The 18621-nt window shown below is 49.2% G+C and overlaps 1 protein-coding gene across 1 annotated transcript; it reads right to left on the minus strand.

The window, feature by feature from the left end:
• Positions 1 to 26: 26 nt before the first annotated feature.
• On the minus strand, positions 27 to 14012 carry LOC147317809 (UDP-glucuronosyltransferase 2A2-like). Its single transcript, XM_086315150.1, has 7 exons — positions 13880 to 14012; positions 13010 to 13768; positions 12701 to 12849; positions 12425 to 12556; positions 5023 to 5110; positions 4442 to 4661; positions 27 to 510 (listed from the first exon to the last, which is right to left on the minus strand). The coding sequence occupies exons 2-7, from the start codon at positions 13725 to 13727 to the stop codon at positions 225 to 227; spliced, it is 1593 nt and encodes a 530-aa protein (XP_086171276.1). The 5' UTR covers positions 13728 to 13768; positions 13880 to 14012; the 3' UTR covers positions 27 to 224.
• Positions 14013 to 18621: the final 4609 nt, after the last annotated feature.

Consider the following 18621-nt stretch of genomic DNA (forward strand, 5'->3'; position numbering starts at 1 on the left):
CTTTCTTAAAAAAGCAAAACTCAACAGCCAATCAGCATTCTGTTTTTAATGTGAGATTAACTTCAGGTACACTTCTGCAAATCGGTACACCTGTCTTCAATTAAAGTAATCAGTGGTGATGCATAAAGAATAAGATGGTGGGAAACTCAACATACATGAAAGAAAGTCTCATGTAGGTAACAAATATTGCCCCGGCACAACACTCACAGCACCTTTTTCAGTTGTTATTCAGCCTTCCTTTTGGTCTTTCCTCTCCCGACACAGCACTTGTGCAGACAGAAACTGCAGGTCTTGATGAAGATGAATATGAGGAGTAAAACTATAGTGAGGATGAAGCCCAGGACATCCAGGCTGTGATACTGGTACCAGGTGAGCTCATGGGCCTGGACCCTCAAGTGCTTGGCCCCTTTGTTTTTCAGTGTGAACTCGATCCAGAATACTGCCTCATCCAAAGCACTCATGGGTCTGTCGTGGTGGATGCTGGCCAACCGCATAGCATTTTCTTTGTACCTGTGAATGTGTATAAATTAGAAAAAACATTGTAAAAATGAATATCATTCATTATGGGGCGATCGTGGCTCAAGAGTTGGGCGTTCGCCTAGTAATTGGAAGGTTGCCAGTTCGAGCCCCGGCTCGGACATTCTCGGTCGTTGTGTCCTTGGGCAAGATTTCAAGATGGCGCCGAGTATGGCAGCCTCGTCGCGAGCTCCCCCAAGCAACGGCTTTCTTCTGTGTTTAATTTTACTTTTCCTTTATTTTTTCACGAGCAGCACTTGTCTCCTTGTGTACGACCGACAAACCTTACTGGACATAAAAGACGGTCTTTCTTATAACTTTCCGGAGTTCAAGTTTTGCAACACGGACGCTCCGTTTGCAGACCCCCCATTCATCTCACCTGAGACGCCTTTGTTCTCTGGCCCTGGAGGCCGCAAACGCCGACTCAGAGGGAGAAGATCTGGCGTTCTGGTTCGACTGAGACGGCGCACTTACAGACCACCGTTACCCAGTTTATTACTGGCTAATATGCAGTCTCTGGAGAACAAGCTGTGCGAGCTTCGGGCACGGATCTCATTCCAGCGAGAGATGCGGGACTGCTGCGTGATCTGCCTCACAGAAACCTGGCTATCGGACAAAGTACCGGACTCCGCAATACAACTGCCGGGGTTCTCTGTGCACCACGCGGACAGGTCACAGGATCTTACTGGGAAAAGCAGAGGCGGTGGTGTGTGTTTCATGATCAACAACAGCTGGTGTGATTATGCGAACGTGCACCCGGTCAAATCCTTCTGCTCACCGGACCTGGAGTACCTGATGATTAAGTGCCGGCCATTCTGGCTACCGAGGGAATTTACAGCAGTGATTATTACGGCTGTTTACATTCCCCCACAAGCCGACACTGACCGTGCACTCAGGGAACTGTACAGCGCGATCAGCAGCGAGGAAACCGCACACCCAGAGGCAGCGTTTATCACAGCCGGAGACTTTAATAAGGGAAACCTGAAGAAAGTCTCACCAAAACTCCATCAACACATCCTTTTCAACACACGTGGAAACCGGCTACTCGACCACTGTTACACCTCTTTCCGGGATGCGTACAAAGCCCTCCCCCGCGCCCCATTCGGCCAATCAGATCACTGCTCCATCCTGCTCCTGCCCGCCTACAGGCAGAAGCTGAAACAGGAAGCTCCAACCCGGAGGGCGGTGCACTGTTGGACGGACCAATCGGAGTCTGCGCTGCGGGACTGTTTTGATCACGCGGACTGGGAAATGTTTCACGTGGCCGCCAGAGACATTGATGAATACACAGACTCAATCTGTGGATTTATCAGGAAATGCGTGGAAGATGTCGTCCCATCCAGAACAGTCAAATCCTTCCCAAATCAAAAACCCTGGATTAACGGAGATGTTCGCGCGGCACTGGCGGCACGGAACACCGCCTTTGCCTCCGCGAACACATCGGACTACAAACACGCACATTACCAACTCCGGAAGACGAACAAAGCAGCCAAACGTGAGTACAGGGACAGGGTGGAGCAACAGTTTGACAACCCTCGGAGTATGTGGCAGGGACTAAACACGATCACAGACTTTAGAGGGAAAACCAGCACACCGCAGACCACGGCCTCTCTGTGTGAGGATCTAAACGTATTCTACGCTAGATTCGACACAGCGAACACCATGAGACCGGACAGTGTGCGCACCGTGGATGACGTCAGTGCGCACACTGTGTCTGAGGAGGATGTGCGGAAGTGCTTCAGGAAGGTGAACGCACGCAAAGCTACTGGTCCGGACGGGATTCCCGGCCGCGTCCTCAGGTCATGCGCGGCTCAGCTGGCTGGAGTGTTCACGCACATCTTCAACCTTTCCCTCTCTCTGTCTGTAGTCCCAGCCTGCTTCAAAATGGCCACCATCGTCCCTGTACCCAAATCCTCCACCATCTCCTCATTGAACGACTGGCGACCTGTAGCCCTGACCCCCATCGTAAGCAAATGCTTCGAGAAGCTGGTCAGGGACTTCATCTGCTCTGCACTACCCGACTCACTGGACCCTCTACAGTTTGCATACCGCCACAACAGGTCCACTGATGATGCCATAGCCCTGACACTACACACTGCCCTGTCACACCTGGAGAAGAGAGACACGTATGTGAGGATGCTGTTTGTAGATTACAGCTCAGCATTCAATACCATCGTTCCCTCGAAGCTGGACAGGAAACTGCAGGATCTAGGACTGAGCAGCTCCCTCTGCAGCTGGATCCTTAGCTTCCTGTCTGACAGACGCCAGGTGGTCAGACTGGGCAGCATCACCTCATCCCCCATCACACTGAACACTGGTGCTCCACAGGGGTGTGTACTGAGCCCTCTCCTGTACTCACTCTACACCTACGACTGCACAGCCACTAACAGCTCCAACATCATTGTGAAGTTTGCGGACGACACTACAGTGGTGGGTCTTATCACCAACGGTGATGAGACGGCTTACAGGGAGGAGGTCAGCGCCCTGACCCACTGGTGTCAAGACAACCATCTCACCCTCAACGTCGCAAAGACAAAGGAGTTGATAGTGGACTTCCGGAGGTGCAGAGAAGTACACACCCCCATCACCATCAACGGCGCTGCTGTGGAGAGAGTGAGCAGCTTCCGGTTCCTTGGTGTACATCTGGCTGAGGATCTTACGTGGTCAGTACACACAAACAAAACAGTGAAGAAGGCGCAGCAGCGCCTCTTCTTTCTCAGGAGACTGAAAAGATTCGGCATGAGCCCCCGCATCCTCAGGACCTTCTATCACTGTGCCATTGAGAGCATCCTCACTGGATGCATCACCACCTGGTATGGCAACAGCACCGCCTACAACTGCAAAGCTCTCCAGCGAGTAGTGCGGTGCTCTGAACGGATAATTGGAGGTGAGCTTCCCTCCCTCCAAGACATCTACAGGAAGCGCTGCCTGAGGAAAGCGGGGAGGATCATCAAGGACTCCAGTCACCCCAGCCATAAACTGTTCAGACTGCTTCCATCAGGAAGGAGGTTCTGCAGCATCCGGTCCCGTACCAGCAGACTGAGAGACAGCTTTTTCCATCAGGCCATCAGACTGCTGAACACGTCATAGACACCTCAGCTTCACTACTGGAACTTCAACATTATGCACTCCACACTGTATATAAATGCCACTTGTTTTGCACATATTCAACTCTGTATATTTTATATATTTTATTATTATTATTATTATTATTATTATTATTATTATTTTACTATTTAATTTGTAAAAATGTGTATACACACACACACACACACACACACACGTAGGAAAATATTTAGTATACACATCCAGAAATGCATACACTATTATATATTGTACATATATTTATTAGTTTCAGGTTGGCCATTCTTGTATTTTGCTCGTTGGCGCTTTGGGGTCCTTAGGGACTAGTAAAGCGCTATATAAATACAGGCTATTTACCATTTCTTTGCTTTTTCATTAATGAAAAAGCCATAAAACTCCAGACCATAAAAACTCCAGAAATTTGTATACAGAGGTCATTAAAGTTCTTCTCTCGCAGCAGATGGCTCCGCCCCTCCCTGGACCTGGTTCTGCCGGAGGTTTCTTCCTGTTAAAAGGGAGTTTTTCCTTCCCACTGTCGCCAAAGTGCTTGCTCATAGGGGGTCATATGATTGTTGTTGTTGTTTTCTCTGTATCTATTATTGTACGATCTATTGTACAATATAAAGCGCCTTGAGGCGACTGCTGTTGTGACTTGGCGCTATATAAATAAAATTGAATTGAAAGTTCAGCTCAGCAGGGCTTTTTTGTGTTAGCTGGCTTCAAGAAAAAATAGTTTAAGGTAGATTCTTCACGTTTCATACTCTGAGCCTGCTCCATTTTTTTCCTTTTAAAGCCTGTTTTCAGTGCCTAATTTAAAGTGCAGATAGTTCAGAGAACTCACGATTTGTCATCGATGACGGTGTTGACTGCATCTCTTAGGTCCTCAGCTGTCATGAAGTTCAAATTGAGAATAACTGCAGTTCCTTTTTCCTTCATGTGGATCATGTTGTCTGGCTGGTCACTGAACACGGGTATGCCCACCATGGGAACTCCGTGGTAGATGGCTTCATAAATCCCATTTGTGCCTCCGTGAGTGATGAAAGCTCTAGTTTTAGGGTGACCTAACACATGCCAAATAACCGTGTGACATTGAAAGTTAGTTTTTCACATGTGATAAAAAGGAGAATTTCAAGAACCTGGAACAAGTTTTTTGAGCCAAGATTGATTTGCACGTTCTAATACCTCTGTGCATTCAACTAATCTTTAGTGCAACCTCTTGGAGAAAAAGAATTAGCCAGGGTAGATTTGCACAGGGTGCAATATGTAATCAAGATCACATCTGCTAGAAAAGTATATAATATAATATAATTTCCTTTTGTTAATAAACAGAATGCTAACAACCTGCATTTAATGTTGAATGCATGTTTAATTTATGTCATTGCAGATTTAAGAAAGTCTGTGTTTGGTACCACGTTTGCGTACCTAGGAGGTCATTCTGAGGGATCCAGTCATATATTCTAGTGTTGGCACTCAAGGTTTCTGGTTTTTCTCCTTTGTACCTCCACAGCACCTGTAAAAATAACATTTCTTACTTTACATTTTTTCTTTTGTAGTATACTCACAGCCCAGTATATTTAAGTAATATATCACAACGTATTATAGAAAAACTAGAGAATGTGTAAATAACCCTGAATGCCTTTCCTTGCAACTTATTTTGGCACTCATTGCTGTCTTCTACTACCAACTTCCTGTTCGGGTGTAGAAGCTTTTATTTTGATGGGACGATTTCCTGTAAAATGTTTTTGGCGCAGTTTTCAGCGGTAGTCGCGGGAGTTTTGAAATGTGATGGCTTAACGGAGCCTATGGAGATTTCTTTTGTCATTAGCAGCCCCCTTGATAGAGGCACAAGGTATGGTTATGATATAAATAAGGACACATTTAGATGTTTTTGTGACAGTCGCTACATTTGTTAAATGTTACGTTGAAACGAACTTCATGTTATAAGGTTTACGATTGTAAGAGTGTGGATTATTTTTGCTTACACGCTGTTTCTATGTATACATCCCCAGCTCTTACGGTGAGATTGATGGTTTACTGCCATTAAACCTTCAAAACGTCATCAGTAAAGTGTCATCCTTCATTCGGGGGGGTTCGCTACAGAATGCATTTCCTGAAGAAAATGCAGTGTGAATGCTGATAGTTGAATGTTTTGAGCTGGATTGTGATGATTCCTGAATGTTAAGTTAAAAATGCTGAATGAGCTGAAGAAGAGAATTTTTCACCTGAAAATAAAAGTGCTAAACAGTTGAAAGCTGACACAGAAGAAGTTTCAAAATTGAAAGGTAGCTCAACATGTTTAAATACACATTAGAAAAAGCTGAGTAATGACAAAAGAAAATTTAGAGTCAGAAAACATCTGAATGAATATTGAAATCTGATATTCTTTAAATGACTTGGAAGTACATATGTGAAATGTAAAAAAAAATTGAATCAGAACAAATCTAGATGAGTGTTGACAGCTTATATTCCTTAAAAAGTAGAAGAGTGGAATTATGTATTTTAAATGTCTAAAATCAAGAATCACAAATGGCAAAAAATGTTTCTGCATCTGTGCACATATCTGTCTCTGTGTTCGTGTGTGTCTGTGTGCGTTTATGCACGTGTGTCAAAGTAATAACAGAGATATTAAATTAGGTTAGATGAGTTTAATTGTGGGTGAATCCACTACAGACAGGTAAATAGTTTCATGTCTGATCATCCAGTCAGAAAAGATGATTCTAAACTCGATCAACTGACTCCAACTGCCCAGATTTGAACCACCTGTCTGCTGTAAAGAAATCCTCCAATGAACAACAAGCTTGGATTTAACAGGCCAATCAGAATGCTCTATCCAGTTGGCCTGCACTAATTACTGGAATACTATTACTCTATAGCAAAACCAAGTCAAATCTCCCTGACCGCACCTGTTGAAAAACTGCTTCTAAATCCAAAACCGTAACTCCTATCAAAAAGACCCTTTGAACCGTGAGGACATGTCTACACAACAGTGTGTTTTTATGTTCCTGGTGTCAAAAATGGGTTCACAGGAGCAATTTAAAAAGTGGGGTCATTCCTGCTGTTGATACAAATTTCTGACAGACTGATTAATTTCTTACTTTGGACAGAAAAGCCCACAAATAGTAACTGAAAGTCGCTGCAGTAAAGGCCTGACTAGGGATGGGTATCAAAAACCGGTTCTTGTTGAGAACCGGTTCCCACTGTTTCAATTCCTTGACAGTTTGACATTTTTGCAAACGATTCCCTTATCGATTCCAGTCGCCCCGAATGACGTCACCACGTTGCGGAGCGTCATTTACCTGGCAGGAAACACGGCGCGTAAGCGGCTCAAACGCTCAAAAGTTTACGAGAACGGATGACAACAGGGCAACTTGCAATACTTGCAAAGTAGATACTTAATTTAAGGGAGGAAACACTACGAATATGCAAAAGCATTTGCTCACAAAACACATCCAGCCATCCATCCATCTTCATCCGCTTTGTCCGGGGCCGGGTCGCGGGGGCAGCAGCCTAAGCAAAGAGGCCCAGACCTCCCTCTCCTCAGCCACCTCCTCCAGCTTATCCGGGGGAATACCAAGGCGTTCCCAGGCCAGCCGAGAGATATAATCTCTCCAGCGTGTCCTGGGTCTGCCCCGGGGCCTCCTCCCGGTGGGACATGCCTGGAACACCTCACCCAGGAGGCGCCCAGGGGGCATCCTTGTCAGATGCCCGAACCACCTCAGCTGGCTCCTTTCGATGTGGAGCAGCAGCTGCTCTACTCTGAGCCCCTCCCGGATGGCCGAACTTCTCACCCTATCTCTAAGGGAGAGGCCAGCCACCCTTCGGAGGAAGCTCATTTCTGCCGCTTGTATCCGCGATCTCGTTCTTTCGGTCACTACCCACAGCTCGTGGCCATAGGTGAGGGTAGGGACGTAGATCGACCGGTAAATTGAGAGCTTCGCTTTTACACTCAGCTCCCTCTTCACCACGACGGACCGGTGCAGCGTCCGCATTACTGCAGCTGCAGCCCCAATCCGTCTGTCGATCTCCGGCTCCCTTCTCCCATCACTCGCGAACAAGACCCCGAGATACTTGAACTCCTCCACTTGGGGCAGGAACTCATCCCCGACCCGGAGTGGGCACTCCACCCTTTTCCGGCTGAGAACCATGGCCTCAGATTTGGAGGTGCTGATCCTCATTCCCGCTGCCTCACACTCGGCTGCGAACCGTTCCAGTGCGAGCTGGAGGCCTTCACCCGATGAAGCCAACAGAACCACATCATCTGCAAAAATCAGAGATGAGATTCTGAGGCCACCAAAGCGAAAGCCCTCCGCCACTTGGCTGCGCCTAGAAATCCTGTCCATAAAAATTATGAACAGAACCGGAGACAAAGGGCAGCCCTGGCGGAGCCCATCACCCACCAGGAACGAGTCCGACTTATTGCCGGCAATGCGAACCAAGCTCTTGCAACGGTTGTATAGGGATCGAATGGCCCGTAGCAATGGGCCAGACACCCCATATTCCCGCAACACCTCCCACAGGACACCCCGAGGGACACGGTCGAATGCCTTCTCCAAGTCCACAAAACACATGTAGACTGGTTGGGCAAACTCCCATGAACCCTCAAGTATCCTGGAGAGGATAAAGAGCTGGTCCAGTGCTCCGCGACCAGGACGAAAACCGCATTGTTCCTCCTGTATCCGAGGTTCGACTAACGGACGAACTCTCCTTTCCAGCACCCTGGCATAGACTTTCCCAGGGAGGCTGAGGAGTGTGATCCCCCTGTAGTTGGAACACACCCTCCGGTCCCCTTTCTTAAAGATGGGGACCACCACCCCGGTCTGCCAGTCCACAGGTACTGCCCCTGATCTCCACGCAACATTGCAGAGGCGTGTCAACCAGGACAGCCCTACAACGTCCAGAGCCTTCAGGAACTTGGGGCAGACCTCATCAACACCAGGGGCTCTGCCACCAAGGAGTTGTTTAACTGCCTCAGTGACCTCGCCCCCGGAAATTGGCGGGTCATTCCCCTCATCCTCAGACTCTGCTTCCTCCTCGGAAGACGTGTCAGTGGGATTAAGGAGGTCCTCGAAGTATTCCTTCCACCGCCTGACAATTTTCTCAGTCGACGTCAGCAGCGCTCCGCCAGCACTATACACAGTGCAGGTAGAGCACCGCTTTCCCCTCCTGAGACGTCTGACGGTTTGCCAGAATCTCTTCGAGGCAGTCCGAAAGTCTTTTTCCATGGCCTCTCCGAACTCCTCCCACACCCGAGTTTTTGCTTCAGCCACTGCCCGAGCCGCATTCCGCTTGGCCTGTCGATACCTGTCGGCTGCCTCCAGAGTCCCACAGGCTAACCAAGCCCGATAGGACTCCTTCTTCAGCCTGGTGGCTCCCTTCACCTCTGGTGTCCACCATTTGGTTCGGGGATTACCACCACGGCAGGCACCAACCACCTTGCGGCCGCAGCTCAATGCAGCAGCTTCGGCAATGGAGACGCTGAACATGGTCCATTCGGACTCAATGTCCCCAGTCTCCCTCGGAATGCTGTTGAAGCTCTGCCGGAGGTGTGCGTTGAAGACCTCGCGGACTGGGGCCTCTGCTAGACGTTCCCAGCACACCCTCACTACGCGTTTAGGTGCACCAGGTCTGTCCAGCGTCTTCCCCCGCCACCTGATCCAACTCACCACCAGGTGGTGATCAGTTGACAGCTCAGCCCCTCTCTTTACCCGAGTGTCCAGAACATATGGTCGCAGATCTGCTGATACGATTACAAAATCGATCATCGACCTACGGCCTAGAGCGTCCTGGTGCCACGTGCACTTATGGACACTCTTATGTTCGAACAGGGTGTTCGTTATGGCCAAACTGTGATTAGCACAGAAGTCCAATAACAGAGCACCACTCGGGTTCAGATCAGGGAGGCCGTTCCTCCCAATCACGCCCCTCCAGGTCTCGCTGTCGTTACCCACGTGAGCATTGAAGTCTCCCAGCAGGACAACAGAGTCTCCAGGTGGAGCACCCTCCAGCACCCCCCCCCCCCCCCCCCCCCCCCCCAGGGACTCTAAGAAGGCTGGGTACTCTGAACTGCCACTCGGCGCATAAGCGCAGATAACAGTCAGGACCCATTCCCCGACCCTAAGGCGCAGGGAACAAATCCTCTCGTCCACCGGGAAAAACCCCAACGTACCGGCAGCAAGCCGAGGGGATATTAGGATACCCACTCCAGCCCGCCGCCTCTCACCAGGGGCAACTCCAGACTGAGACAGAGTCCAGCCCCTCTCCAGGAGACTGGTTCCAGAGCCCAAGCCATGTGTAGAGGTGAGCCCGACTATATCTAGCCGGTACCTCTCAACCTCACGCACTAACTCAGGCTCCTTCCCCACCAGAGAGGTGACATTCCATGTCCCTATTGCCAGTCTTGGCAGCCGGGGGTCAGTCCTCCAGGGCCTCCGCTCCTGGCCGCCACCCGGCACACAATGCACCCGACCCCTATGGCGCCTCCTGCGGGTGGTGGGCCTGCGGGAGGATGGGCCCATGTCTCCTCTTCAGGCTGTGCCCGGCCGGGCCCCATGGACTAAGGCCCGGCCACCAGACGCTCGCCCTTGGGCACCCTCCCCGGGCCTGGCTCCAGGGCGGGGCCCCGGTAACCCTATCCCGGGCAGGGTAAACTGTTCCCTCGGTGTCCTTTTCATAAGGGTCTTATGAATCGCTCTTTGTCTGGTCCCTCACCCAGGGCCAATTTGCCATGGGAGACCCTACCAGGGGGCAAAAGCCCCCAGACAACATAGCCCCTGGGATCCCTGTGACACACAAACCCCTCCACCACGATAAGGTAGCGATTCAAGGAGGGGTCACAAAACACGTGATAACCTTAAATGAATGTCATGTTTTTAATTCCGCTCCGGACTCGTGAATCTCAACCCAGCAGCAGCGGTAACGTTTGCACGTCCTCTCCCGTTAATGCGGCAGGTAAATAATCAACTAACAGTGCATATTATGTTAGCGCGATCTACCTTATTACAAAACCTGCTATTACTGTGCATTTAGGTGACCATGATGAGACAGACAGACAGAGTCTGGCTGGCTCAGATGCTGGCAGTTCTCGCTGCAGTCTACCGGTAGCGTCTCCTTTCAGGCCAGGATAGACGAATGTCACTGAGCAGTGACTAAGTTTGTGGTAAAAGGCTTGAACCAGTGTTGCCAACTCCTCAGTAAGGAAAATCGCTATTGGTTGTCCTAGAAGTCGCTAGAAGTCGCTAAATGACGTCATCGCCTAATTTGCATAATTGGTCATGCTAATCTAATTGTAACCTATGTTGTTGGAGAGAGAAATAACATCGTGGAAGAGACATAAAGTGAGTAAAAAACGTCCTAAATGCATTTAGAGTTTATTTAGAACTACAAATTAAATTTATTTTAGCAATTATTGTTTTTTTTAATGTCACAATTCCAACCCTGCTCCTTTACCCGGGCTTGGACCGGCAAAAGTGACCTGAAATAGGCACTCTGGTGGAGTTACTTTGTGTGTGTGTTTATAAGTAGTTTTAAACCTTGTGATCCACAAAACAGCATAAGAGTAAAAGAGTAAAAGAAGAACTGACTGCGTTACAGCACCCACTGCTTGTTGAGAGTAAAAGCGATACGCGCTTTCACGTCTTTTTTTAGCGACTTTTTTTAGAAAAAAAGTCGCCAAGGGGTCTGAAAACTCGCTAAATATAGCGACAAAGTCGCTAAGTTGGCAACACTGGCTTGAACCCATTTGCCACAGCAGATGCCCCCAATTTTAGGTAAGTGAATGTGTTTAATTGTAGGCAGGGACATTACTGGATATTCTTGTGTAATTGCTACTGAATAATTTATGTTATGCTTTGTTATTGCTACAGAAGAATATTTATTTTATTATTTTACATTTACAATTTTTTTTCCTGGGGACCCTGTGACACCCCATTGAAGAGCCGTAGGCTGGATCTCTTAAGATCTCACTGTTGGGTTTGTAAGGCCATGTTACTCCTAAATTTCTATCTTGTTCAAAGAGAAGATATAAAACAAAGTTCTAAGCTAATCGAACTTAGTGTTCTCCTTTTTTAAAAAGAATCGATAAGAGAATCGATAAAGAATCGAATCGTTAAACAGAATCGAAAATGGAATCGGAATCGTGAAAATCTTATCAATACCCATCCCTAGGCCTGACAGAGCATTAAAAAGGAGGTAACCCACTACTATCTTGTGATTTTCTTGACTTCAAGACTTCAGGCTGTCATTGCCAGCAAATGGTTTTCAAACAGGTATTAGAAATGAACATTTTATTTTCATTTTTATTCAATGTAATTTGTCCAATTACTTTTGAGTCCCTGAAATGAAGGGATTGTGTGTTTTCTTTTTCTTTTTCCTTTTTTTTAATGCTTTAGTTCCTCACATTTTCATGCAAGGTATTTGCATTAAAGCTGAAAGTCTGCACTACAATGGCATCCGAGTTATATCATTTAAAATTACAAAAGCCAAATTAGAAAAAAGATGTCTCTGTCCAAATATTAATAGACCTAACTGTATATTGAAGCGTGAGGTTAACTTGTCATTAGAAATCATCAGCTGTTGACAAAGTCAGATTTTTCACACTCTGTATTAGGAAAACAAACATAAATATTGTGGAAATAACATGGAAACTGGGCACTTGCACGTTGAAATGTCCACACTCTGCAATGTCATTAAAATGTTTTAGTTTTGGTAGTTCTGGTTTTCAGAAGTAGAGCATTCTGAAACTGGTTATCTAAATCATGAAAAACTACTCCATGCTTTCAGGGTTTGAACAAACTGATTACAGTTGACACAAAGATTATCCTCTGACCTTTTGTGGGATCTGAGCGAGGCCTGAGGCTATCATGTTGGCCTTCTCCTTGGTGACGTTGTTGATCATGGATCCTAAAGTGAAGATCACAATGCCATCATCTCCAGAACTCTGCACAAATTCCTCCAGATCCTGTAACAAGTCAAATATTATCCCACCACCAGCCAACCAGCTGTTTTCTCATTTTTGTTCAACATTTTGATGGCTTCACTGCTCCTGTCAGGAATATTCTGTGATGTAATGATTAATCAGATGGTAATAGTTGAGTGTCCTTACCTCTGGTAAAGGTTTAGCAGGTCTGCAGTGGATCCCACCAACATATTTGAAGTTGGGGGGGAAAGGACGAGGGAATTCAAAATCCCAGTAGGTTCGGATTAACCAGATGTCTGCTTTACTCATCAACTCACAGGCACTGGTGGGAGTTCCTGTTGCAGTGCATAAGTAATGGACATCAATGTATCACCAATAGTTTATGCAAGGCATCATATTTTCTTAATCAGATCTGATGGGATATTAAAAAACTGTGCTTGTATTATTAGCAGATTTCAAATAGTTTAAGTCAGTGCTTCATGTCTATTTGCTCACCTTTGACATCAGAGTAATATCTGTCTAATACGTTCCAAAAAGTGTGATCAATCACAATGTCGTGGAGAGCGTAGAAGAGAAAGTTCCACACTCTCTCTGAGAAGTCCATCTTATCTGTGAGTTTGCTCATGGCACCGGGAACAAAGGATGGTGGAGCAGGCATCTGACCACAATGCCTCTCCCAGTTATTAACTGGGGAGCTGCGAAAGGACAAGATGAGTGGGATCCCCAAAATATCTGCTACTAAGTCACTGCCAGCTTTGATGGGGTCCGCCAAGAGAAGATCGTAATTTCCCTCTTTCAACTTCTTCATGATGACTTCTGATTTCACCACACCGTCCAAATACTGAAAAGAAATCTGAATGTGTGTGTTCACATATTTAACGGATCTGGTGAAGATCTCCCAGTAGTTCAAATAATCCAACTCGTATAATACAAATTGGAGGAGCTCTTCCAAAAAATCTTCTATAGTCTCCAATGAGAAAGAGGCATTGAAGGGCTCATAGTGAAAGCGGGCAGGTTCATTGGTGTTCATGTACATTGATGAGCTCGGGACCAGTACAGTTACCTGGTGTCCCCTGTCAACCAGCGTCTCCAGAACAGGCTTCATGTTTATCCAGTGGCTACCATCAGTGTACCACACCAAAATATTTCCTCCATTTGCACTCCATGTCGCACAAAGTACCAGCAGGATGCAGGCAGAGAGACGCAGATTCATGGTGTCTGAATGTCAGCAGGAAAACTACCCGTGGTCTGATTCTTTGGTGAAAGTATATCAGGAAAGATAATTATTAACTGTGCTATCACAATAGGTTAAAAGGTATTGATAGCAAAGTTCACTGTGCTGAAGGAACAAGACTGATTTCTAACCTGTACCAGTATGCTAGGGAGGCTGTGGATGACCCAGGTCTTCTGGGTATTTGTCTGTCTGCCTCAGATTCCAGGGGGGCATTATTAATTAAGTATATTTTGTGATACATCTGATAGGTTTGTAGTTTGAACCTATTCACTGGAACGTTCAAGACAATTTAATTATGCAGCAAAAGCAAGACACAAGTAGGCAAAGTTCTTCGTGTTACTCATGCATGAGGGAGAGGACCACGACAAGCGCCGTTCCTTCGCTTGACCCCAGTCGCTCTCGTCCACTCCCCCATAACATTGTTCTTTTATTGAGCTCACATAGGTTCATTAACATATGATGTCTACATACACACAAAGAGTACCTTGCCTGTGCGTTGTGTGTGTGTGTATGGGGGGGGGGGGGGGGGGTGTCAGTGTGTGACCCCATAAATGACTTCCCTAAACCTGCTGGTCTGGAAGTTCATCTAAATAAAACGCACTTAGACTAAGACTGACATAGCTACGTTTATCCTACCATAAAACAATAAAACAAGGTAGGACCTCTCCCCTGCTCCCAGGATGTAGGTGTGAATGCCAGAACACTCTGGATTGCACACAAAGTCTTTGCAGACTATTAAGGATCAACCCTCTACCAACATGGCATTGATTATACAACTCTAAGCATATATGAGTAGATATTTCTAAGCATAAATGACAATAAACAATACAAATCTAACAACATCCACAACACAACAGGATTGTTGTGTGTAGCACTGCTGTATGGCACTTCAGCTTACCTCATTATATACCAGAGATCGCACATACCACTTTTTTATGTCTGATACCGATATCATAAATTTGGATATCTGCTGATACGATATGAATCCGATATAGTGTATTTTTTAATCAATAAAACTGTTTTTTTAATATCTCGCTGCATTTTGTATAAGTTCATACTCAAGTTTTAAATAACAAAACACTAAAGCTATTCTGTTATACCTGTATGCAAAAAATACACTGCACCCAAAACATTTCATAGTTCAGCAAAACTGATCAATCTAATAAACTTAAACCTACTCCATCCTCCCTATTGTTGTATTTTAAAGAGTACTTACCAGAAATATTAAACAACCTAACTAATAGGGTTGCCGACTCCCAGCAAAAAAAATAGGGAACTACCCTCCGCCTCGTGATGTTTAATCAACTTTAATTTAATGCACGCGTAAAAAAATAAAAAGCACAGAAATCAATTATTTTTCTACAATAATTAAATAGATTCAACATCTTTCTTCAACAGAACAGAAAAAGTACTATAGTTTACCAGAGTATATATTAGACTTAACCCTTGTGCGCCCGCCTGTTCTCGGGGCGTGGCTCGTGGTGACCCCCCGAGGGGCGTGTGTGTTGTTATTAGGATGGTATTGATGATGATGATGATGGGGGTGGTGGTGGTGATGGGGGGTCTTGGTAACCCCCCTGGGGGGGGGGGCATATGTGTGTTGTATGATGATTAGGGTGGGGGTCCTAGCGACCCCCTCGGGGTATATATGTGTTATGATGATGATGATGATGATAGGGTTGGGGTCGCTAGGACCCCCACGGGGCATATGTGATGATGATGATGATGATGATGACGATGAGGAAGAGCCGTCGTTTGTTGAGCTTGCCCGGCATCCAGTTGGGGTGAATTTCCCTCCACAGCACGAACGCGTTGTAGGCCGCGACGTCGACCATGTTGTGGAAAAGGGCCACGGGCCACCTGCGGGTCTTTCTCCTGCAGCTGTACGTGCTCACGACCTTGTCCAGGTTGTCGACGCCTCCCTTGGTGCGGTTGTAATGCAGCACCAAGGGCGGTTTTGCGCTGCTTCTGTTGCTGCCGCTGCCGCTGCTGATGCCGATGCTGTTGCTGTCGCTGATGCGGCGGCTAGGCCGGGGCTCGGGGCCGGAGCGATGGCGGCGGTGGTGGTGGTAGCGAGGAGCGGTGGTGAGGAGCAGCACGTTCTTGTTCTTCTTGGCCACGTAGGAGAGGATGATCGTGTCGGGCCCTCGTCCTCCTCCTCGTCCCGCGGAGCCGCCGAGTACTACGGATTCGACGGAGCCCACGGCCCTGCCCTTGACGCAGCGCAGCTCTCTGGGGATCTCGGGTCTGTTCGATCGCAGAGTGCCCAGCACGGTGTGGCCTCTCTCGCGATAGAGCCTGTCGGCGAGCTCGTGCGAGGTGAAAAAGTTGTCGCACGTGACGTTGCGTCCCGGTGTCAATCCCTCGGTGAGGTCCATGACCACTCGAGTGGCCAGGTGCTTTTCGGGAGGGCCGCGCTTGTCGGGCTTGCCGGTGTAGACTTGCATCTTCCACGCTTAGCTGGAACGCGCGTCGCACGCCACCCGTATCTTGATCCGTGGTGGACGATAAAGTCGTGTAAAAGCACAGCCGGAACACAAACACGTGCAAGCGTGGTGGACGATAAAGTCGTGTAAAAGCACAGCCGCAGAACCCGACGACGACAGCAGAAAGCTAGTGTTGTCGTTGTTCCCGCTCCTCTTCCTCCTCTCATCCGCACGCCACAGCCACACACACACACACACACGCATGCGCGCACACACACACACGCGCGCACACGCACACACACACACACCACGTACCTCTGAACGGCACCAGTCTCTCGTCGACGGTGACCTCCGGTCCCAGGCGGTACATGGCGGCCAACCTCGCGCACCACTCGTCCCACACGGCTCTGATGGGGGCCAGTTTGTCGTAGCTATCGCCGACGCCGTTGCCCTCGCCTCGCCCGGCCTGTCTGGTCTCTCTGTCGTCGAAGCGCAGCGCGCTCGAGTAGGCTCGAAAGGTCTTGAGCGGCATCGTGGCTCTGAACACGGACCTGCCGCTCTCGGCGTCCCACAGGCTCTCGCAGGCCTCTCCCCGGGACCTGTACACGCCGGCGAGCACGAGCAGTCCCACGTAGGCTCGAACTCGACGCGGCCCATGGGCTTCCATCCGTCGATGGCGGGCCCGCGCCTGTCCGCTTCCAGGTTGGTCATGGCGATCACCAAGTCCTCTACATCCGGCGGGAAGTAGGCCATGAACGCGGAGGCCTCGTCTCGCGCCGCCGCCATGGCCTCTTCGGTGGGGCCTCGTCCTGGCGGGTCGAGGTCGTCGTTGTCGTCTTCTTCTTCTTCTAATTCTTCTTCTTCTAATTCTTCTTCTTCTTCTTCTTCATAATCTTTGTCTTCTTCTTCATAGTCATCGTTATAATCATCGGCGAGGACGTCTTCTTCTTCTTCATAGTCTTTGTCTTCTTCGTCATCGTCGTAGTCATAATCGTCGGCTACATCTGCGTCACGAGTTTCACCGACAGCGCCGCGGCCGCGATCGCGCCCAAGATCATGAACGCCAACTGCAGCATGGCCGGTGTCGTCCTCTCGCCAAACCTCCCGAGTCCCACGCCCCGGTTCGGCGCCTGCTTCTTCCTCTCCCTCTCGGCGGTTCGACTCGCCTTGCGAGCCGCCGTCCTGGCAGAGTTGCGACGCCATTTCGTAACCGTGATCCTCTTCCGCGAAATACCTATGGTCCGCCACCCCATCACTCTCGTCCTCCTGATCCTCCAAGTGGCGCTCCTCGTCTGCGAGCGTTCGGGCCGTCGGGTCGTCGTCGTCGTCCCCCTTGGCCTCTTGCTCCTCTTCCTCGCTCTCGTCCTCCTGCTCCTCCGAGTGGCGCTCCTCGTCTGCGAGCGTTCAGGCCGTCGGGTCGTCGTTGTCGTCCCCCTCGGCCTCTTGCTCCTCTTCCTCGCTCTCGTCCTCCTCCAAGTTCTCCTGTAGCTGCTGCTGCTGCCGCCGCTGCTGCCGCCGTCGCCGCTGCCGTCGCCGCTGCCGCCGCCGCTGCCGCCGCTGCTGCCGCCGCTGCTGCCGCCGCTGCTGCTCTTGGTCATCCTCGACCCCTAGCCCTCGATAGCGAAACGTGGCCGGTCGCAACAACGGAGCCACCGGAGCCGACCACGCCGCGTACGCCAAACGCGCTGGCGATGGCGATTGCGACGGCGATGGTGATGGTGAGCGGGAGGAGGAGGAGGAGGACGACGATGACACCGCCGGCGATTGCGATCCGCCTGTACCGACCTTAGTGCTCTTTGGCTCCCACGGTCTAGTGCGTGACATTGTCTTCTTCGTCTTCTTCTTTCTCGTTGGCACCTTGTCGCCGTTGTTGTCGTTGTTGTTGTTGTACGGCACGCGCCCGGACACCGCCTCTGTAACCTGTAACCCAGACGCGCTTTGTACCCGCCATCCACGCTCTTACCATCTCGCCGCGCGACGCGCTGTGCTTTCGCTGGGGTGTTTCTCGGCCACCTTTTACAAGACTTTATCGTCCGCGCTTGCACGTGTGCTCTCTGTCAAACTCACGTCTCTCTCTCTCTCTCTCTCTCTCTCTCTCTCTCTCCCATCCCGTCCCATCCCCTCGGGGGATCTCACGACCCCGACCTCCTCCCTCCCTCCCTCCCTCCCTCGGCGGGGGACCCGCATCCCCCGGCCCCGCCCTCCCTTCCCATCCCGTCCCATCCCCTCGGGGGGGCTCTCGCGACCCCGACCTCCTCCCTCCACCCCTCCCTCCCTCCGCGGGGGACCCGCATCCCCCGACCCCGCCGCTCTCCCCCCTGGCGGGTGCATCAGGGTTGACCTGTCATTGGAAATCATCAGCTGTTGATCTGATTTTTCGCACTCTGTATTAGGAAAACGAACATAAATATTGTGGAAATAACATGGAAATTGAACACTTGCACGTT

Source organism: Aulonocara sp. 'chitande type north' Nkhata Bay, linkage group LG12 (genome assembly GCF_057382095.1).
Source record: "Aulonocara sp. 'chitande type north' Nkhata Bay isolate Kocher_YH1m ecotype deep benthic linkage group LG12, A_spYH_male_GT1.1, whole genome shotgun sequence".
Taxonomy (NCBI): domain Eukaryota; kingdom Metazoa; phylum Chordata; class Actinopteri; order Cichliformes; family Cichlidae; genus Aulonocara; species Aulonocara sp. 'chitande type north' Nkhata Bay.